A 23,020-nucleotide genomic window follows, 5' to 3' on the forward strand; every position below is an offset into this window, starting at 1 on the left:
ATAGCATATGACCATTGCTGGCTTCAGTCCTGGGCTGGAAGCAGGGCCAGGCCCAGCCCTCTAGGCTCTTGATTTTGAGGAAGACAAGGTCTCTTCATCTAGACCAGGCTGGCCTCGAACCCACGGAGATCCATCCACCTACCTCTGCCTTTTGAGTGCTGGAATTGAAGGCCCGTGCCACCTAGCTCAGCAATCACTTTCTATCAGTAACTTTGAAATGCTTCTGACGATAACTTTTTTTCCCCCTTTTTCTTTTTTTGAGACAGGGTTTCTCTGTGTAGCCCTGGCTATCCTAGAACTAGTTCTGTAGACCAGGCTAGCCCCAAACTTAGAGATCTGCCTGCCTCTGCCTTCTGAGTGCTGGAATTAAAGGTGTGCGCCACCACTGCCAGATGACTTTTTTTTCTTTCTTGAGATGGGCTCTAACTATATTGCCCAAGCTAGCTTTGAACCTGCCATCCTCCTGCCTCAGACTTTCCAGTGCTGGGATTGCAGGAGTGCACTACCTACATCCAACTGTATAACTTTGTTAATAGTCAGGTAAATTCTATTTTATGGGCTCAAATTTGCTTTGCACTACACTTGTGGTATTTCAGACTGTCTTAAATGAGTCCATAAGGAATTCTTTTTTTTTTTTAAAGATTTATTTATTTATTATTATATGTAAGTACACTGTAGCTGACTTCAGACTCACCAGAAGAGGGCATCAGATCTCATTAAGGATGGTTGTGAGCCAACATGTGGTAGCTGGGATTTGAACTCAGGACCTTCAGAAGAACAGTCAGTGCTCTTAACCGCTGAGCCATTTTACCAGCCCAGGAATTCTTTTTTTTTTTAAAGATTTATTTATTTATTTATTTATTTATTTATTTATTTATTTATTGTATATGAGTACACTGTAGCTGTACAGGTGGTTGTGAGCCATCATGTGGTTGTTGGGAATTGAATTTAGGACCTCTGCTTGCTCCGGTTGGCCCCACTGGCTCCAGTCCTGCTTGCTATGGCCCAAAGATTTTATTATGTAGTTGACTTCAGATGCACCAGGATAGGGTGTCAGATCTCCTTACGGATGGTCATGAGCCACCATGTAGTTGCTGGGATTTGAACCCAGGGCCTTTGTGGAGCACGAGCCCCCACCACAGTCCCAGCTGATGCCACTCACTTTTTTTCTGGAGGTGAGAATGAACCTGTGGCATTGAGTCCAGGTCCCTGAGGACAGCCCGTGACCCACGGCTTCTGCCACAAAGTTCTGAGTCACAGCTGCCGCATGTAACTGGTATCTTCCTCTGCCGGCAGAAAGGACTTTCCTCTTAGCATTTTGTCTGTTTTTATTTTCTGCAGCTGGGTGTTTTTGCCTGCCCATGTATGGATGGCGTGCATGCAGTGCCTTCAGGGGCAGAAGCTGGCATCAGGTTCCCTGGAATTAGGGGTTACAGATGGTTCTAAGCTACCACACGGGTACTGGGAAGTAATCCAGAGCCTCTGCAAGAACAGCCAGTGCTCTTGACCACTGAGCAATCTCTCCAGCCCCAAAGTAGTTCCTTTAATTATTTTCTTTTTAATTTTCTTGCATATTTGTGTGTTATTAGTGGCTTTTTGTAAGGGTGTTGCTGTTTTCCTTTTTGGCTCCCAAATAATTGAGACTGGACTATTATATTTACCTAACAAGCTTCAAGGGCACAACAACAGAACGGTACTACTCTGTTTTAATCCTCTAAGCTAATCTTGCTACCTCCCAGTCAAAATCCCCAGAATATTTGCATTTTAATACTGATCTAGCTCTCTCTCTGGTCCTGATATTTTGTCATGACATCCCCTGGACTTGTCCTGTAGCTAATCCCCCTTCCTGTTTCTTTCTCCTCCTTCCCTGGCTGGCAGGAAGTCCATCCCTAGTCTATCTCCCCTACTCAGTCCTTGCCTGATCAGCTAGCTTTATTGACCAATCAGGGAATAATTGGGCAGGAATGTTTATACAATATTGAAATCGCAACCAGATACGGGGGCTCAGACACCAGAAATCAGCATTTGAATAGTCCCAGGATACTCTTTACACAATATACAATAGCATTATGCTGTGTGTATGTGTGTGTGTGTGTTTTCTATGGTGCCCCTGTGGAAGTCAGAGGACAACTTGCAGAAGTTGGCCCTCTTTACTACATGGGTTCATGAGGACTGAACTCAGATGGTCAGGCTTGGTGGCAAGCTCCTTTATCTGTGAAGCCATCTCAGTGGCCCTTGAGGTACTTCCGTGCTTTGGGGCTGACACGTGTAACTCTCGTCCTTCTCTACAGGTGTAAAAGAATTCTTTGAGTACATTGAACGAGAAAGGGCCAGGGATGTGGACCACATGGTCCGGTGGTACATGGCTATCGGGCCTCTGCTGACCAAGGTGGAAGGTCTAGTGGTACACACCAACACGGGCAGGGCCCCAAAGCTAGCTTCCTACTATGAGTACTGGGAAGGCAAGATCTACGACGTCTTGGTGAAGCTCATACAGAAGTAAGCACACCTGTAGCAGGCCCGGACTGGTTGCGGGTTATAAGCTGTGATGGACAGCTAAGCACCAGCTGGTTGGGGAGGCTGGGCAGGGAGTGGGTACCCTCTGTGTGGACTCTTGCTCCTATGAGGCCCTAATGGCTCACAAAGCCTGCTGTGTGCCTCTCTGCTTCTGGAAATCAAGGTATCTAAATGTCTGCTTGGCAGCAGAAGGCCTGAGTAGAGCTTTTTCTCAGAGGACAGGTGACACAGCCCCTGCTGTCCTCTGTGAGTCCTGTGGCCCAGCAGCACAGCTGGGCCAGCGAGAAGACACACATACACTATAGTTTGGAGCCATTCTAAGAAGCCAGCCAGTGAGCGGCTTTCTGTAACTCCGAGTTATTCTGGCAAGACGTGGCATCTTTGAATCACAGTGTCCCTTTTTAAAAACCTTAATGTATTTTTAAAAAATATTTATTCATGGGCTGGAGAGATGGCTCAGTGGTTAGGAGCACTGACTGCTTTTCTAAAGGTCCTTGAGTTCAATTTCCAGCAACCACATGGTGGCTCACAACCATCTGCAATAGAATCTGATGCTCTCTTCTGGTGTGTCTGAAGACAGCTACAGTGTACTCATATCAATTAAAAAATATTTATTCATTTTTAAAATATACATATATGCACACGAGTACAGGTGCTGTGGGGGCCGAAGGAATTAGTTCTCCCTGCAGCTGGACTTACAGGCAGTTGTGAGCCACCTGGCATGGGTGATGGAGACCAAACTCGGTTCTCCAGGCACCTCATCTGGAGCTACTTTCTGCCTATTATGTTATATCTTTCCATTGTCTGTCCATCCATCATCTGTCTACTATCTATCTATTCATCATATCTCTATCCTCTCTCACCATCTATGCATCCATTCATGTTTATATCCACCCATTCATCCATTTATCCACCTATCTATCCATCCACCCACCCACCTACCCATCCACCCATGCATTCATCCATCCAGCCATCCATCCACCCATCTATCCATCCATTCACCCATGCATCTATTCATCCATGCATCCTTGCATCCATCCATACATCCATCCACTCATGCATCCACCCATGCATGCATGCATGCATCCATCCATCCATCTGGCTATCATCCATCTATCCATAACTTCATTTACCCACCCATGCATTCATGCATCCAAGCTTTATCAGAAGCCTATGTGCTAGGGCTTGGACTACGATGTCTTGGTCACAGACAGTGGTCCTTGTCTTCTGAGAGCCAAGGAGAGATGTCAAAGCATGGAGATTCTGTCGAATGATTGTCATAGAGGAGCAGAAAGCATTCCCAGAAGGCAGTGCAGGGGCCGCTGGGAATGATTGTAGGTGGTGGTTGTGATTATTTCCTACCAATAGGTGTTTGATTCCCCCAAGCAGAAATGACCAAGGTGCATAAAATGTAGACAGTGGGCCTGTAGTCCTCCCCACTGCCTCACCAGTCTGCAGTGTGGAGCAGACCTCCGTGCTGCAGCCGCGGTTGATATATTTCACAGCCTGAGTCCTGTGTCCTCTGTTACCCCCCCCCCCCGTAGGAATCTACAGGCTTTCAACTCTCTGATCCTCAGAAATGTCCCTCTGTTCCAAGCGGAAACCATCTTGTCAGCTCCAGAAATCGTTCTCCACCCAAACGCCAACGAGATCGATAAGATGTGTGTCCACTGTGTCCGCAGCTGTGTGGAGGTCACCAAGGTAACATGCTCACCGCGGTAACAAAAGACCTCCTGCTTGTCCACCTGCCTCCTGCTCGCTGGTGGAAGAGGTCGGAGAGGTGCCAGCAGACCACCAATTCAGCTGCCCTTGGTCTGTGTGAAGCCATTCAATTTGAGGGCCCTGAATTTCTGATCTTTCTACTTCCACCCGTGCAGTGCTGGGATTACAGGCGTGCCCCACAACATCTAATTTACTTTGTATTGGGGATGGAGCCTGGGGCTTTGTATGTGCCAGGCACTCATACCAACTGAGCCCAACTCTGTGCGCCTCCCTTTCCACACAGCTGGTCCGTGTGGAGCGCTTACTATTGCTCATCTGGGTGATCACAGGGTTGTGTTCGTGATCCACCGGGAGAGAGAGAGAGAGAGAGAGAGAGGGAGAGAGAGAGAGAGAGAGAGAGAGAGAGAAGAGAGCAGACAGAGAGAGACAAAGACAGAGAGGAGGGAGGGAGAGGAGGAGGAGGGGAGGAGGAGGAAGGGAGGAAGGGAGAGAAAGAAACACAGCAGAAAATGGTGACCCAGACTTGTAATCTCACAATGAAGCTGAGGCAGGAGGATCATGATTTCGAGGCTAGCCTTGAAGGGCTACATAGTGTAAGTGTCCATCATAGCTGGACTCGTTAGCAGGTACCAGGATGTACCCAGGAGGCCCACTGTGCTTGGCCCTCACCTCCTGCCTGCTTTGTCCCTCCAGCATTTCGTGCGCTGGATGAACGGCAGCTGCATTGAATGCCCCCCGCAGAAGGGGGAGGAGGAAGAAGTTGTCATCATAAGCTTCTACAATGACATCTCCCAGAACACCCAGATCATGGACCAAGCCCTCATGATCCCCCAAAACATCCACAGGCTGCTGGTGAACATCATGAAGTACCTTCAGAGGTGGAAGCGATACCGGCCCCTCTGGAAGCTGGACAAGTCCATCGTGATGGAGAAGTTTGCGGCCAAGAAACCAGCCTGCGTGGCCTACGATGAGAAGCTGCAGTTCTACTCCAAGATTGCCACCGACGTGATGCGCCACCCACTGATCAAGGATGAGCACTGCATCCGGCTGCAGCTCGAGCCCTTGGCCAGCACCGTGCAAGAAAATGCCAAGTCCTGGGTGATCTCGCTGGGGAAGCTCCTCAACGAATCGGCTAGGGAGGAGCTTTATAGCCTCCGGGATGAGATTGAGGTACCTAAGGCCACCTTCATTTCAAACAGACGTTCGAGGCCTGGGGGTGCAGCTCTATGGTAGAGGTACATGTGCCTAGCACATGCAAAGGCCCTGGGTTCCATCCTGTCCTTGCTTCGTTTCTGTTGCTATGATAAAATATCCAGACAAAAAGTGACTTAAGGGAGAGAGGGTTTGCTTTATTTCACTCATAACTTAACGTTATAGCCCACCATTGAGAGGGTGTCAAGGTGGGGACTCAGACAGCTAGTGACATACACAGTCAAGAGCAGAGAGAGAGAATCAGTGCATCCTTGCTTGCTTGCTCTCAGCTAGCTTTCTCTTCTCATACTGTTCAGGACCCTCTGCCTAGGGAATGGTGTCACCCACAGCAGGATGGATCTTGCTGCATCATAAACAATTATGACCTCCCCCCCCCAAAAAAAAAAAAAGATGCCTACAGGTCCATCTAGACAATTCCTCATTAAGACTGTCTTCCCAAGTGATTCTGAGTTGCATCAAGTTGACAGTAAAAACCAACCAGCATACCAATGCCTAGCATCCAAACCAGAACAAAGAGCCCTATTCTTGAGGGAGGCGGGCTTGGTTTGTTAGTCTCTTCTCCATGTGAGTGCAGTACTTGCAGAGGCCAGAAGAGGGCATCATATCCCTTGGCATTGGAGTTACAGATGGTTGCAAACAGCCATGTGGGTGCTGAGACTGGAACTCAGGCCTTCTAGAAGAGCAGCCAGTGCTCTTAACCATTGAGCTGTCTCTCCATAGCACCTGGCCAAGAATCTTAAGAAGAGCCCCAGCACCCTTGAAGACCTCAAGTTTGTCCTCGCAACAATTTCAGAGATCAGGTCCAAATCTTTAGTCATGGAGCTGAGGTACAAGGACATCCAGGAGCGATACCGCACCATGGCGATCTACAAAATCTTTGTGAGTCAGCTTTGCTGTCCTGACACCTCTGATGACTGGGTATCTACTGCATTAATCACTAGGTTGCTATCATAATGTACCCCAGGGAGGGCAACTTAGGGAAGAAAGAGGTTATTTGGTTTATGGTTCCTGAAGGATAGAGCCTGACATGGCTGTTAAGGCGGGGCACTGTCAGGGAAATTATGGCACTGTGCACACAGGCAAACACACACAATTAAAAACAACAACAACAACAAAACCCTCAAAACCAAAAAAAAACCCCTAAAGTCTCAAAACCAAATAAAAAACCCCAAGAACACAACATTAATATCCCAGTTAGCTCTTGGGTGCAACCGGAAACACAGATCTGTGGGAGCAGCTTTGACCTGAAACTTCAGTTCCAACTTAATTGGTAATTCCTTCTGTCTCTCTCCCCTTTCCATTCTCCTCTCTCCCTGTCTCTCTCCCTCCCTGTCTCTCTAGCCCACAGACACGGAGCAAGAACTGGTTAATAACATCGAGAACATGTGGGAATCTCTCTTCACGGAATCGATGAACGTGGAGCACGCCCTTGGGGGCATCAAGCGAACTTTCACAGAGGTGTGGTGTCCCCTCACCTCTGAGCGCAGATGGGGGGGGAGGGGGACTAGGGCAAGGCTCAGCGCTGGAGTACTGACGCCTCGAATGAGGTATTGGGATTCAATACCTCCCCACGCCACCCCACGCCACACCGAGGCTAAGTCACGCTAAGGGGTGGCCTCCTTCCCTCAGATCACCCGGAGTGAGATAATGAACTACAGGAGCCAGCTGGATGAATTCGCCAGACGTTTCTACAGCCAAGGCCCTGGGGCCGTGGGCGAAGACCTTGATAAAGGTGAGGCTGTGACATGGGGGTGCTGAAGGTTTGGGGGTGTTCCTGAGAGGGTCACAGGAAGTGAATCGCGTTGTCACGCAACGGCTGCCTTCACGGCCACTTTTTCTGGTGGCGGCCTCTGAGGGCAGGGCAGACTCAGTGTAAGGTTTATGAAGGTTGGAACCCTGGTCTACGCCCAGAGAATCCAGCAAGTCCCTACTGCAGGCAAACACGGAAGCCAACACTGAAATCAGCCTTTGCCAGTGTAGCCGTACATACCCCACCCGTCTCCTCTCTGTCCCTTTAAAGCTATTCTTTGGACCTAGACCCTGGGTCATGCCATGCAGCTTGCCTATGGTGTCTGCCAGATTCCCACCATTATGGCACATATCTGAGAGGGATGGCTTAAAAGGAAGGACGATTATTCTGCCTTACGCTTGTGGTGACCTCAGTCCAGTGTGGTTATGTGGAACTCCCCCAGTGGGGTAAACCGTAGCTGAGGGGCTTGCTCAGCAGCCAGGAAGTAGAGAGACTGAGGAGGGGGTGGGGATGGGTGGGGCACAGGGTGGGTGTCCCTTTAATGACCTCACACCCAGGATGGTCTGGGTACAAGGATCAGCCCTCTGATTGGAAGGTCTTGCAGGGCAAGTGGGCTTTTGGTTGCTTTTGGACAAGATAAAATAAAGCCTGCTGACTTTAAATTTATCTCCCTGTATCTTATGTGTATTGAATAATTAATGGCTGATCTCTCTTTCTTTTTTTTTTTTTTTTTTTTTTTTTTTTTTTTAGTTTTTTGAGACAGGGTTTCTCTGTGTAACCCTGGCTGTCCTGGAACTCACTTTGTAGACAGGCTGGCCTTGAACTCAGAAATCCGCCTGCCTCTGCTTCCCAAGTGCTGGGATTAAAGATGTGTGCCACCACCGCCCGTCTCTCTCTTTTTTTTGTTTGTTTGTTTTAAAGAGCCAGACACACATTTGTATCATTTTTTAAAATTATGTATTTTATGTATATGAGTACACCGTCACTGCCTTCAGACACACCAGAGCCTATTACAGACGGTTGTGAGCCACCCTGTGGTTGCTGTGAATAGAACTCAGGACCTCTGGAAGAGCAGTCAGTGCTCTTAACCACTGGGCCATCTCTCCAGCCCCAATGGTTGATTTCTTAATTAACTTTATTTTATTCTTCCTTTAAAAATTTAATTCCATTTACTTATCTATTTATGTGCGTACATGTGTGTACATTCATGTGTATGTGTGTGCATGTATACATGTATGTGTGTGTACATGTATGTGTACGTGTGTGTGTGTGTGCATGTGCACATGTGTGTGTATATGTGTGTGAATGCATGTGTAGAAGTCAGAGAACAACTCAGGGGAGTTCTCTCCTCCCACCACATGGTTCCTACTATTCAAACTTAGGCTGTCAGGCTTAGCAGCAAGCACCTTTACCGAGTGAGCCATGTTGCTGGCCCTCAGTCTTAAACACACACACATTTCAGACACACCTGTGTCAGTTTGTAGCCCTGGCTGCCTGGGCACTTGCTATCTAGTTAGGCTGGCCTTGAGCTTGCAGGGACTTCCCACACCCTTTGCCTCCCAAGCACTGGACCTAGGGGCATCTCACATTCAGACTGTCCTTTCTGCTTTATCTCCGCACTTCTTATGCAGGCTCGGAACTCTTAGGCAGTTTTGAAAAGGAATTGGCAAAGCACGAGAAGAACCGGCAGGAACTGGCCAATGCGGAGAAGCTCTTTGATCTCCCCATCACCATGTACCCTGAGCTCATCAAGGTGCAGAAGGAGATGACGGGGCTCCGGATGATCTATGAACTGTACAACTCTCTGAAGGTACGGCCCCTCCCAGGTGACTCCCCAAGCTGGGCACAGGGACATACACCCTCAGGTGCAGCATTATGTCGGGAAGGGCTCAGAATGTCCATGGCCCCCTCCCCCTCCTCCTCCTCCTCCCCCCTCTCCCTCCTCCCTCCTCCTCCTCCTCCTCCTCCTCCTCCTCCCTCCTCCCTCCTCCCTCCTCCCTCCTCCTCCTCCCTCCTCTTCCTCCTCCTTCTTCCTCCTCCTTCTTCTTTTTGTTTTTTTGAGACAGGGTTTCTCTGTGTAGCCCTGGCTGTCCTGGAACTCACTCTGTAGACCAGGTTGGCCTCAAACTCAGAAATCCGCCTGCCTCTGCTTCCCAAGTGCTGGAATTAAAGGCGTGTGCCACCATTGCCCGGCTATAGCCCCTTCTTTTTGACCTCAACACTTGCCTTTACAAGTGAGAGGTTCCTTTGAAGAGAGAGCCGAGAGGGGCCAGGGCTAAATATGCATCTTGTCCCTTCCTTACATTTATGTCAGGCCCCAAGATGCTGTCTTGTCTAATGTTTCTAGCTTGCCAAAGAGGAATGGTCCCAGACCCTCTGGATCAACCTGAATGTCCAGTATCTGCAGGAAGGTATCGAGGGCTTCCTCAAGAACCTCCGCAAGCTGCCACGGCAGGTGCGCGGCTTGTCCGTGGCCTTCCATTTGGAAGTGAAGATGAAGGCGTTCAAAGACTCCATCCCCCTGCTTCTGGACCTGAAGCATGAGGCCCTGCGAGAGCGGTTAGTTTCATCCTCCATCAGCTCAGAGAAGGACATCAGGTTTCCAACAAAAGCTTTAGCTCGGGTCAGTAGGCGGCAGTTCAGAAGCGGGGTGAGAGGTGACCAGGCTGTCTATAAGTGAAGAGAGTGCCAATGGTTTTATTAAAAATGACTGTCATAGCTGCTTCAGTCAAAAGCGAGAGGCAGGAATTGATCATCAGAATCCAGGAGGAATAGAACTGGGGAGCCAATGCTATTTGTGGTTTTTAGGGGCCCGTCTTAGGGTTTCAGCTGCTGCAAGGAAACACCAGGACCAAAGGGGAAGTCGGGGAGGAAGGAGTTTATTCAGCTCAGACTTCCACATTGCTGCTCATCACCAAAGGAAGTCAGGACTGGAACTCACACAGGGCAGGAACCTGGAGGCAGGAGCTGATGCAGAGGCCATAGAGGGGTGCTGCTTACTGGCTTGCTCCCCATGGCCTGCTCAGCCTGTTTTCTTATAGCACTCCTGCATCCCAGGGATGGCATCACCCACCATGGGCCAGGCCCTCCCCCACTGATCCCTAATTGAGAAAAATGCTTTACAGCTGGATCTCATGGAGGCTTTTCCTCACCTGAGCTTCCTTCCTCCCTGAAAGCTGTCTAATTGACACAAAACCAGCCAGTACAGTGAGTGCCACATTAAAAGAATAGAAAGAACCAGACACGGCTGCACACACCAGTCATCCTAGGGCCTGGGGGCACTGAGGCAGGAGGACAGAAAGTTCTGTGCCAGCCTGGGCAGTGTATCTAGTGATACATTGCCTCAAAAACCAAAAGGGGGGAAAAGGAATGGGAGCAGTGAGATTAGTCTTTTTGGGGGGGGGGATGAGATAGGTTTCCACTCTGTAGCCCAGGCTAGCCTAGAAAGTCACTATGTATTCCAGGCTATCAATCTCATGGCAGTCTTTCTCGATCTCCCACATGCTGGGATTGTAGACAAGAGCCATCAGGCCTGGCTTGAAATGAATCCTAACCCTCACCTCCATACACACTTTAAAGATCACTTTAATTTTAAATTATGTTTATGCATGTGCGTGCGTGTGCGTGCATGTGTGTGTGTGCGCGTGCACATGTGCCTGTGAAGGCCAGAGGGCATCAGATCCCTTAGAGCTGGTGTTTCAGATGGTTGTGAAACTCCATGTGGGTCCTGGGAACTGAACCCAGGTCCTCTGCCAGAGCAGCCTGTGCTCTTAACCGCTGAACCATCTCGCCAGCCCTTAATGATATATTTAACTGATTCAACATCTGAGACACCATTTCCACACGTCACTGAGATATGTGACTTCCTTAAAAACCAGACCTTGAAACCTGACGTGCTTTGTATGGTCCAGTAGAACTTGGGCTCACCCAGCGGTGACATATGGCTTGTGACTGCTATGTGAGATGCACAGGTCTTCTTGTGATTGACGGAGCTTGGGTCTCTCAGGTCAAGTGGCTCATCCCAACCTGCCAATGGGAGTTGGCCAGGGTTCTGTGGCTCCTACCATCCCTGATGTGTCCCACAGTTGGGATTGTAGAGTCACACCAAGCAACTTGATTTTACTTAGTGAGAAAGTTGTCATTTCCCCATTCCCTACCAATCTGGTGTCATCTGGATCTGGAATGTTCCCAAAGAGGCTCATGTGTGGAAGGCCTGGTCCCCAGTAGAGACACTGTTGTGAGGTGACTTTAGGAGGTGGAGCCTGTCGGTCTCAGGCCCCCACTCCCCTGCCTGCCACGAGATGAACACATTGCCACATCCCGTGCCCCTGGACATGACTCCTTCTCACCACGGCCTGGATGACTATGGACAGAGTCCTCTGCAACCTTCTCCAGCACTGTCACAGTTCAGGGAGCTGATGGACACACAGCCCCATTCACACCAGCAAGAAGGGCTCTCCTGAGCTCATGTGGCTTTAGCACCTATTTCTCTCTGTCCTGCTGAGCCCAGAGTGACAGTCACGGGCCCAGCCGATGTGGCTTTGGCTCATCTCTGTCTTCTGCATCCTGCACTTCTGGCAGACCTGGAAGGCTCTCACCCTTTGCTATTCTTCTCACTGAGCTATTCTTCTTCGCAATAATCAAAGCCCCCTGTTCCAGGACCTCGTAGCCCACAGTTCCCAGGTTCTGGTCGTGTTTCTCCCTGTTTGTCATATCTGAGCATCACACCTGATGTCAGGGATTCTCCTCTCCCCTCATTTTTTTTCCCTTTTCTTGAGCCAGGGTCTAGGTTGTAGCCCAGGCTAGCCTCAAGCTTCGTGTTGTCCTTTTTCAGTCTTCCACAGACCTGCACTATTACTCTAGTCCATCTAGTGTTCCCCCCTAACCCCCAGTGTTTGGAGCAGTTAGTACTTACAAGCTGAGGACTGTGGCTCAGTGACAGAGCAATTGCCTAGCATGTCTGAGGCCCGGGGCCCTGTCCCCAGCTCTGCATACAAGTGGTTTCAAGTTAAGCCACATATCAGTGGGGACCAGTGCTCTGCTCAGTAGCAGACAGTACATCATCTCACGTGGGGCCAGATGTGTCACAGGCCTGGCCATGTGGGTTTGTGTAGTGCTCTGTGAGGTTCACGCTAAGCGGAGATCTCTTGATGATGTATTTCTAAGGACACATCCCCTTGTGAACGCAGGATGGTGTTTAATTTGTAGGCTTGTTCCATTGTCTATCGACCATCTGTCCAGTCAGAAGATCCTTTCCCTGAGACCAGGACTGGGCCTGTGGTTACCAGGCACTGCCCAGCAGAGTCAGTGATGGGTCAACACTTCCCAGTGTACTTGGGGCTCTGTGATTGACACCAGGTTCTCCCACAGGCAGAGAGGTCAGTTCCAAAAAACTAGAGGCCACCCATTTTCTCAGCAGCTAAGACACACACGGGACCTGCCAGATGTTTCCTGGTTTATAACTCTAGTGGCAGGGAGGAGGATTTGGAAGAACTCAAGAGTATAATCCCGGGCTGTCCCACGTCACTGTGGAGGTTGTCCCACAGGGCCTCTTCCTGTGACTGCAGGGGGAACAATTAATCTCATCTCTGCACTTGTCTGAGCGGTGCGTGCTTATGGGTAACCCTCCTCTCTCTCAGACACTGGAAAGAACTCATGGAGAAAACGGGCGTGTTCTTCGAGATGACGGAGACCTTCACGCTTGAGAACATGTTCGCCATGGAGCTGCACAAGCACACGGAGGTGCTCAACGAGATCGTCACTGCGGCCGTCAAGGAGGTCGCCATCGAGAAGGTGGGGAAGGAGAGCCTTCCATTTCCCTGCCGCAGCTGGGTCCAGGGCCTCTCACATGCTCGGCGGGAGCTCTGCCTCTAAGCCACTCCTCTTGAATCTTCCATTCACTGGGATGTGTTTTTAACATGTAGCCAAGGCTGGCCTTGAACTTGTGATCTTCCTACCTCAGCTTCCGGAATGCTGGGATCACAGGACGCTCCACTGCTCCCAGCAAAGGCTGTCTTTTCAAACTTTCTCTAGTATCTAATAAATAGAACCTCTGACTTAGTTTACTTTTTTGGCATCCCTGATTATAGTTTCATATTTTACTTATTGATGAAAAAATGGGCACCCTTTGGAAAAAAAATGACAAATAATCTCAGCACTCCCAGCCTGGACACCTGAAGACAGGTGTTGTTATCCTACTAAGTGTTGCTCCCTACTTAAGATTGAAGTACTTACCATGAGAGCAGGAAGATGCCAGGAAGATGCCACATGAACCCATTTTACATAATGGATACAAGCTAACAAAAAGCTAAAAGATGTGTGGACACATCCATACACACACACACACATATCACATACAATAGTGTACATATATGCAAGAGGTATGTGTATGTATTCATATACACACCTCTAAACAAATACATTTACATAGTATGTGTAGATAATGTCTTAGTTACATTTCACAGTGTTGCAACAAAATACCCCTACAAAAGCCACTGAAGGAGGGAAGAGCTAAACAGTTTAAGGGCACAGTCCATCAGGGTGAGGACGGCATGGCAGGAGCACTGTGAGGCACCTGGCCACATAGCATCTGCAGTCAGGAAGCAGAGATAGATGAACACTAATGCCTAGCTTGCTTTCTCTCTTTTTTTTTTTTTTCATTCAGTCCAAGACCCCAGCCTAGGGAATGGTGCTACCCACAGTGGGCAGATCTTTTTTAACTGAACCTAATTAAGAGAATCCCTCAGAGGTATGCCCACCAGGGGCCTGTCTCACTGGAGATTAATTCACACTTATAGTAAACATCTACATGTAGGCATACACATGAGCACATATCAGTGTGGATTTCTTCAGAGAATGGAATGATAGTGGGCTTTGCATTTTGAATATGGACTTTCTCGCTCAGCAGTGGAGTGAGCACAGGGCAAGACCCCCTGGTTGAATAGGAAGCTGCTGGGTTGAGACACCAGTTTTGGTATTTGGCAGCATCCCCAGGACCCCACGTGGCCTTTCTGAGCCTGTCTCTGTGTTTTTTTTTTTGTTTTGTTTTGTTTTCTTTTTGGAGTGAGGGTCAGATGAGATCCCACATGGCAGACTGTGAGCCTGGTGGACAGGAACACTCTTGCTGTGGAGAATCTCAACTTCTCCTGTGATTGAGCTGGGACAATAAATAGGTTGAGTTGCAGACAGATGGTGACACACTAGGGAGGAGGTGGCTCTGTTAGGGTCTTGATCTTCAATCTGTGGGCTTGAATGTTTTTTTTCATTTCTCCAACCAGGCCGTGAAGGAAATCCTAGACACCTGGGAGAACATGAAGTTCACCGTGGTCAAGTACTACAAAGGCACGCAGGAGCGAGGCTACATCTTGGGGTCCGTGGACGACATCATCCAGTGCTTGGACGACAACACAGTCAACTTGCAGAGCATCTCCGGGAGCAGATTCGTGGGGCCTTTCCTGCAAACCGTCCACAAGTGGGAGAAGACACTGTCTCTGATAGGCGAGGTCATTGAGGTGAGGGCAAAGAAAACAGAAAGCACACTGCCAGTTTCTGCAGGGATTCTATACGGGAACATTTGTACTGAGAAATGAAGGACTGTCCCGTGGCTCTTCACTCAGGTGGGGTGGGGGCAAGGGGGCAGTTGGTGGGGGCAAGGGGGGAGTTGGGGAGACTGATGAGTTTTGATTTCAGGGAACTAGTAATGTTTTATTTCTAAGATTCCTACTTGGCCCTTTAAAGCATCCTTGTTCCTTTTTCATAGTGCCTGTTCTTGTTGCATGAGGGTTTTATGTTTTCATCTGCCTTTGCAGTCTCTCCAGCCTGGCCTGTCACACTGGGTGGTGGGTCAGTCCTGTGCCATCAGTGCTGAACTAGGCCTCTGTGAACAGCCCAGATCAGTCAGGCTCAGTTCACTATCTCTGAGTGGCTGGTTTGGTTTTTTTTCTCCCCAGACCATAGATAAGCATATTTTCTCATTCATATCCTGGTTCTCTGGCAAAGAAACATGATTCTGGCCCTGTTTCCGTCATGTTTGAACATCCTTGGCTTGCTGTGCTTGGTTTTTTTTTTTGTTTTTGTTTTTTTGCCTTTGCCTTTTTATTTGTGAAAGCTCTTTTGAAGGGCATAGTTTTGTTGTTGTTGGTAGTGGTGGTGGTGATAGTGGTAGTGGTGTGTATGTATGTGTTTGTGTGTGTGTGTATGTTTTTTCAGGGGATTGAACCTAGGGTCTCATGTATGCAAGGTAAACTTTCTTTACCACTGAGCTATCTCCCCAGCTTTCTTCTTTATGATTTAAGTGTTTCTTGAGATGAATTTTATGTAACATAAAATTGACCATCTATCTATCTATCTATCTATCTATCTATCTATCTATCTATCTATCTATATCTATCTATCTCTATCTATCTATCTATCTATCTATGTATCATTTTTTGAGACAGGGTTTCTCTGTGTAGCCCTGTTCATCCTAGAACTCACTCTGTAGACCAGGCTGGCCTCCAACACAGAGATCCACCTGCCTCTGCCTCCCACGTGCCGGAGTTAAAGCAATGTGCTACCACGTCTGGCTCTGCCTTATTTTTTGAGACAAAGTTTCTCAGTGGACCTGGAGTTCACTGATTGGCTAGACTGTCTAGCCCAGGAGCTCTAAGCATCCTCCTGTCTCTGCCCTCTCAGTGTTGGTGTTGCAGAAGCACACCACCGTGCCCAGCTTTGACGTGGGTTCTGGGAAGCCCCATTCAGGTCTTCCTGCTTGGGCAGTTTCTGGCCCCAGCAATCTCACCAACTAAATCAACCACTTTAGAATGTGCAGGTCAGGAGCCTTTAGAGCAACTGTGTTATATAAACACTGCCTCCATTTGGTTCCAGAATTATCTCAGCACTATGAAAGAAAACCCCTAGACCATCGCTTCCCAGCTCCCAAGTCCCCAGTTCCCAGTTCCCCAAAACTGGCTTTCAGTTTCCACACCAGCCTATCCTGTGCATCTCTTATGTGTGAAGTCACACACAAGGCCTTTTTCATTCAGCATGAGATGTTCAAGGCTTACCCACATGGCACCATCTGTCTTTGCTTCTCTCCTCTTTGTGGTTAAACAATATTCTGTTGCATGGCTAGACCACCTTTGATTTATCCATTCATCACTTGGTGGCCATCTACGCTGCTCCTACCTCCTGGGTCCTAGGCGTTACGGCAATGCTACCGGGAGAGCTCGTGACTAATGCTATGCGTCCGGCTCTCACTTTTCCTTTCTTCGGTGTCTGTATCTGAAAACAGAATGGCTCAGAAGGTGGTATGTGGCTTGCCATGAGTATGGCTTCCCTACTGGCCATTGGCACTCACAGAGCTCCAAGTTCTACATGTAACTTAGCATGTCCTCCCTGCCTGGGACTGGAGCGGGGAGCATTATTTTGCTTTTTAGTAAACCTTTCTCCTCTAAAACGCTGTATCCTAGCAACCCCCAACTCTCCAGGATCTGTTCCGAGATGCCCAGAACCCAGATAGTGCCAAAGTTTAATTTACAAGTCCAGTCTGCTCGGAGGCGAGCCATGGTGACTATTAATACATAGAGTGCCCATGACAGCAGTATCTCAGAACTGTGTGAATGTGCTCTCTGCATACCTTCTGAACGATGAGATTTTTAGACTCCTGGTAACCACAGTCGACCCAAACCCGGGAAAGCAAAAGTGAACATCCGGGAGGGCTCGGTGTGTGAGGTAGAGGGGGCGGTGGCCAGGTCCCTGCACACCGTGTCGCTTGGCCTGCTAAGTTCTTGTTTGCACCAAGCTGACTTGGGCGTGTTCTGATTTAGGGAGGGATTTTGCGTGTGTTGCTGGCATCCCTGCTCACCCTCTGACGTTGATGCGGTGCATTTCCAGATCTGGATGCTGGTTCAGAGGAAGTGGATGTACCTGGAGAGCATCTTCATTGGGGGGGACATACGGTCCCAGCTGCCTGAGGAGGCCAAGAAGTTTGACAACATCGACAGGATATTTAAGAGGGCGAGTGGCCAGAATGAGGGTGGGCGTGGTCAGTGTGAGAGTGGGCGGGGCCTGTGTGAGAGTGGGCAGGGTCACTGTCAGACATATTTCCTTACAACTTTTAAATTAAATTTAGTGTGTGTGTGTGTGTGTGTGTGTCTGTGTGTCTGTGTGTTCGTGTTTGCACACAGCATTTCTGCCACCTTGAGTGACACTCCACTGTCTCCCTGACCTCTTCCAGATCATGGGGGAGACATTGAAAGACCCAGTGATAAAGCGCTGCTGTGAGGCCCCAAACCGCCTCCACGACCTGCAGACCATCAGCGAGGGCCTGGAGAAGTGCCAGAAGAGCCTGAACGACTACCTGGACTCCAAGAGGAATGCCTTCCCCAGGTTCTTCTTCATCTCGGACGACGAGCTGCTCAGCATCTTGGGCAACAGTGACCCACTGTGCGTGCAAGAGCATATGATCAAGGTGAGGGCCCACGGTGATGGTCTCCATTCCCTGACCTAGGGATGATTCATGATCTTACACCCTAGGTTCAACGATGGGTGTGATGGGTGGTTGTACTCACACCAGCATCCCATCCCATCTTGCCGTCTTGCAGATGTATGATAACATAGCCATGCTGCGCTTCCACGATGGGGACAGCGGGGAGAAGCTCGTGTCGGCCATGATCTCGGCAGAGGGAGAAGTCATGACCTTCCGCAAGATCATCCGGGCCGATGGCCGTGTGGAAGACTGGATGACCGCGGTGCTACACGAAATGAGGAGGACCAACAGGCTCATCACCAAGGAAGCCATCTTCAGATACTGTGAAGACAGAAGCAGGTGATAACGGACATGCGAGGGTGTATGAGGATGAGCGACTCGATCCTGCGGCTTGTTGCAGGGGGAGATTTATGAGTGTGAGCAGGCTGACACTGCAACAAGGCTCTCCTTGCTATGGCAACCCAGCTGCTGAACGCTGTTTTAAATGACGAACTCTGGATAGTTCTTGAGTTTTTTAGAGATTCACTTGAGCAGGGGGTTTGGCTCTACAGTAGAGTCCCTGCCTAGATTCCCCCAGTGAGGGGCTGGGGGTGTGGCTCAGTGGTAGAGCCTCTGCCTAGAATCCCCCAGTGAGGGGCTGGGGGGCATGGCTCAGTGGTAAAGCCTCTGCTTAGAATACCCCAGTGAGGGGCTGGGGGTGTGGCTCAGTGGTAGTCTTTCCCTAGAATCTTCTAGGGTGGGTCTAGGGTCTTGGCTCAGTGGAAGAACATCTGCTTAGATGCTCCCAGAGGTAGGATGCTTACCTACCATGCATAAGGCTAAGGGCTTCAAAGAAGAAAAAGAAAAAGAAAAAGAAAAAGAAAAAGAAAAAGAAAAAGAAAAAGAAAAAGAAAAAGAAAAAGAAAAAGAAAAAAGAATGAATACGAACCCTCAGTGCCCACTCCATTCCAGGCACCAGACATGGCCCTGTGCCAGCATCAATGCTATCCCTAGCCTTTTGGGGCTTCTTAGCAGGCCTTACTGTGAGATCAGTGCCTTGCAGTCAGGAGCAGTCCAGACAGGATCCCAATAGGCAGAGATGCCTTACTGCTTAGCTACACCTCCAGCCCCTAGATGGCAGCTTCTCAGCCAGCATTCTATTGCAGAGCCACGCCTCTGGCCCTTTGATGGATATGCAGATATGTAGTCAGGAGCCCATGGTACTTCATGGCCTAGCCCTGGAGTTTTCTTGGCCTTCATGCTTCCTGTTCCTGGCCAGACATGCGAACCACTGCCGCTGACTTCCAGGGCAGTCTCTAGCTGATCCCAGGGTCTGTTAAGTCTGTCTGTGACTGGCTCGCTTTCCCTGCAGGGTGGACTGGATGCTGCTGTACCAAGGCATGGTGGTGCTGGCCGCCAGCCAGGTGTGGTGGACCTGGGAAGTGGAAGATGTCTTCAACAAGGTCAAGCAAGGGGACAAGCAGGCCATGAAGAACTACGGCAAGAAGATGCACAGCCAGATTGATGACCTGGTGACGCGGATCACCATGGAGCTGAGCAAAAACGACAGGAAGAAATACAACACTGTCCTGATCATCGATGTCCACGCCCGGGACATCGTGGATTCCTTCATCCGGGGCAGGTGGGTCCCATCCCTGGGACACTGGGATTGCTTCACTGTTCTGTCCTTCTGTGGTCTGCCCAGCGATGGCTTCTTCCTTCTCTTCCCCTCCCCACCCAGCATCCTTGAGGCCCGGGAGTTTGAGTGGGAGAGCCAGCTCCGCTTCTACTGGGACCGCGAGCCAGATGAGCTCAACATCCGCCAGTGCACTGGGACCTTCAGCTACGGCTATGAGTACATGGGCCTCAACGGGAGGCTGGTCATCACGCCCCTTACAGACCGCATCTACCTGACGCTCACACAGGTGACATATTTGCCCCTGGACATAGCCTGTTGGTTGTTCTAGACATGGGTCTTAGCTTTGAGTTTGGGAAATAGCTTGCACTTGGAGTCTGACTTGTCACTATTGGAACTGAAACCCCCGAGGACATCTTCCCTGGGACACTGGTCCCTATGCAGTAGTGATGGAGTCAGAGGGTAATAGAAAAATCACAGAAATGTGTAAGATGCATAATATTAAAGTGTATTGGACCATGAGAAGGCCAGTGGAGGAGACCATGTCTCCTCTTAGGGTGGCGCCAGTCCATCGTAAGGCAGATTCTTTTGTTTGTGGTACTGTGGCTAGAACCGAGGGCCTTGAACATGCTAAGCAAGAGCTTACCCACGGAGCTGTACCAGAGCCTGCATCACAGTGCCTGTGTGTGATGGGTCCCTTAGCGCACAGCTGAGCTTCAATCCCACACTGTGTACAGCACACTCCTGTGCTTGTCTCTGCACTACCTCGCTGTACCTGGGGGTAAGTGGGTGAACGGACGGATGAAGCCCGTGACAACTGTGAGCCCTTTGTCTTTCTAAAAAAAAGTGTGAACTTCAGCCAAGCGTGATGGTCATGTTTGCTGAGGTGGAGGAAGAAGGATCAGGAGTTCAAGGTCACCCCGAGCTATATAGCTGGTTGTTGTTTTTTTTTTTTAACCTTTTCCTCTTTATTTTTCTTTTTAAAAAATATTTATTTATTTCATGTATGTGGGTATACTATCGCTGTCTTCAGACACACCAGAAGAGGGCATCAGATCCCATTACAGATGGTTGTGAGCCACCATGTGGTTGCTGGGAATTGAACTCAGGACCTCTGGAAGAGCAGTCAGTGCTCTTAACAGCTGAGCCATCTCTCCAGCCCCACCTTTTTTTTTTTTTTTAAAGATTTATTTATTATGTATACAGTGTTCTACCTGCATGTGTGCCTGCATGCCAGAAGAGGGCACCAGATCTCATTATAGACGATGCCATAGCAAGTTTTCGGCCAACCTGGGCTACATGAAACCCCGTTTCAAAAGCAAAATGTTTAAGCCTTTCTGTGAGTTAGGGGGCTAAAGAGACAGGATCAATGGGAGACCACAAGCATAAGCACTTTATGACAGAGAGGTTGGAGGCATGTTAGTATCCTAGCCTGCCGTTGGCCAGCTGGACAGTCAGGACCGAAGGCCAGAGGGAGCCACTTACATTTGGGTCTGAAGCCCTGAGTAATGTCAGAGTACAAGGCCACTAGCCCAGCCAAAGTGGAAAAAGCCTCTCTTTTTCCTTTGGTTCCACCCAGTTCTCGAGTGGTGGGGTGGTGGTTGTGGTGATGATGGTGGTGACGGTGACGGTGGTGATGGTGGTGGTGATGATGGTGGTAACAGTGACGGTGGTGATGGTGGTGGTGGTGTAGCTGATATTGTCCACCCTGACATCTAACTAACTTGGCTCACCATAAAGTGTCAGTCTCTGAGATACTCTCACAGACACACCCAGGAATAACCCAGGACAGCTCCCTGGACAATCGAGCTGACACCCGGAGTTGACAGTGTTCATAGTGTCTACCCATGTGTCCCAGAGATGTGTCCAGGAGTGGCACTCTTTCAGAACACATGTGTTTTACATGTGGCTGCTCACAGGCGCTGTCCATGTATCTGGGAGGTGCCCCTGCTGGTCCAGCAGGAACCGGCAAGACAGAGACCACCAAGGACCTCGCCAAAGCCCTGGGCCTCCTGTGTGTTGTCACAAACTGTGGTGAAGGCATGGATTACAAGGTAAGAGCTCACCATCACTCCCAGTACCCGATTGCCCTGCAGAGGGCTTCTGGTGCAGATATGGTCAGGAAGTATGTCACCTGTCTCCTGAAATGACAAGTGACAGCTGGGAGGGTGGGGCAAGGGTCCTGAACTCAGGCTGCTGAAGTCAGCATAAGGAGCAAGAGAGGGTGAGGAAGATGTCGACTGCAGTACTGCACTCCTGAGTCTAGAGGGCGCCACTGTTCCACTTTGGTTCAATAAGGGTACTGGGGGCTGTGGCGCCCTCTGTGGCCAGATTTTGCATCATTTTAGTAGCTGGCCCATCTGGAGTTTTCTACAAATAATGCAGTCTGGATTACCTAGCCCTAAGTGGGAGTTGGCCTACTGAGGGCCTTGGGAATATTTCTAGAAAGTTCTGTGAGTGTTGGACTAGGCCAGGGCTCCCAGCCCTTCAGCACAGTGTTTAATTTAGAAGAGCAAACCCCCCGCCACTTCTGTTTCTGGGAGAAACAGACCCTGAGCATCCTGTCGGAATCCCTAGGCTGTCGGGAAGATCTTCTCTGGCCTTGCCCAGTGTGGCGCGTGGGGCTGCTTCGATGAGTTCAACCGGATCGATGCCTCCGTGCTGTCTGTCATCTCGTCTCAGATCCAGACAATCCGCAATGCGCTGATCCATCAGCTGACCACGTTCCAGGTGAGGGGGTGGGGTGGGCGACTCCAGAGTGTTTGGTCCATCATGGTAGGGAGAGCAGGGTAGGGTAGCTCCTGTCAGTCACTGTGGCCCCAAAGCAGAGACAGATTTACCTGTGTTTTCTAGCTGTCTCTTTACCTCCTTTTAATATTATCCAGGTACCGCATGGCACAGATGGTACCCCCCCCCATCCCCTAACCCCCTAACTCCATTCAGGGTAGGGCTCCTCCCAATCTGTTAACTCTCACGGAAACACTCGCAGGTGTACCAAGGTGATACTGAAGCCACTGAAGTTGACAATGACCACATCTGACCAGACATCAAACCTGACCAAATCTGGCCAGACACGACACCTCACCAGACACGACATCTGGTCATACCTCATCAGACACTGCACCTGGCCACACCTGACCAGATACCACACCTGGTCATATCAGACTATACCTGACCAGATACCACACCTGACCATGTATACCTGACCACATCTGGCCATACCTGACCATACCTGACCAGACACTACCCCACATCTGACCAGATACGACACTTGACCAAATCTGGCCAGACAACATAACCTGATTACACCTAACCAGAAATCACACTTCACTAGATAGATAATACAGCTGATCACACCTGCCAGATACTATACCTGACCAGACACCACACTTGCCAGACACCACACCTGCTAGACTCCACACCTGATCAGACACCACACCTGACCGGGCACCACACCTGACCGGGCACCACACCTGACCGGGCACCACACCTGACTGGGCACCACACCTGACCAGACACCACACCTGCCAGACACCACACTTGCCAGACACCACACCTGCTAGACTCCACACCTGACCAGACACCACACCTGGCCGGGCACCACACCTGACTGGACACCACACCTGACCGGGCACCACACCTGACCGGACACCACACCTGACCGGGCACCACACCTGACCGGGCACCATACCTGGCTTCCCAGAGATATCTTGGCTTCTGTGCTACTCCAGAGGCC

The 23,020-nt window shown here is 49.8% G+C and overlaps 1 protein-coding gene across 1 annotated transcript in view; it reads left to right on the forward strand.

Moving 5' to 3' along the window:
* The window catches only part of Dnah10 (dynein, axonemal, heavy chain 10), a 109,224-nt gene that overhangs the window by 30,871 nt on the left and 55,333 nt on the right, over nucleotides 1-23,020 (forward strand). Inside the window, exons 18-34 of the mRNA NM_019536.1 lie at nucleotides 2,292-2,499; nucleotides 4,062-4,218; nucleotides 4,933-5,409; nucleotides 6,172-6,330; nucleotides 6,793-6,909; nucleotides 7,081-7,183; nucleotides 8,833-9,011; nucleotides 9,549-9,760; nucleotides 12,841-12,994; nucleotides 14,479-14,712; nucleotides 17,075-17,197; nucleotides 17,418-17,651; nucleotides 17,785-18,008; nucleotides 19,021-19,290; nucleotides 19,390-19,573; nucleotides 21,204-21,338; nucleotides 21,862-22,014. Coding sequence (NP_062409.1) covers nucleotides 2,292-2,499; nucleotides 4,062-4,218; nucleotides 4,933-5,409; nucleotides 6,172-6,330; nucleotides 6,793-6,909; nucleotides 7,081-7,183; nucleotides 8,833-9,011; nucleotides 9,549-9,760; nucleotides 12,841-12,994; nucleotides 14,479-14,712; nucleotides 17,075-17,197; nucleotides 17,418-17,651; nucleotides 17,785-18,008; nucleotides 19,021-19,290; nucleotides 19,390-19,573; nucleotides 21,204-21,338; nucleotides 21,862-22,014 — 3,323 coding nt within the window. The remainder of the gene's footprint in view (nucleotides 1-2,291; nucleotides 2,500-4,061; nucleotides 4,219-4,932; nucleotides 5,410-6,171; nucleotides 6,331-6,792; nucleotides 6,910-7,080; nucleotides 7,184-8,832; nucleotides 9,012-9,548; nucleotides 9,761-12,840; nucleotides 12,995-14,478; nucleotides 14,713-17,074; nucleotides 17,198-17,417; nucleotides 17,652-17,784; nucleotides 18,009-19,020; nucleotides 19,291-19,389; nucleotides 19,574-21,203; nucleotides 21,339-21,861; nucleotides 22,015-23,020) is intronic.

This window comes from Mus musculus, chromosome 5, assembly GCF_000001635.26.
Source record: "Mus musculus strain C57BL/6J chromosome 5, GRCm38.p6 C57BL/6J".
Lineage (NCBI taxonomy): Eukaryota > Metazoa > Chordata > Mammalia > Rodentia > Muridae > Mus > Mus musculus.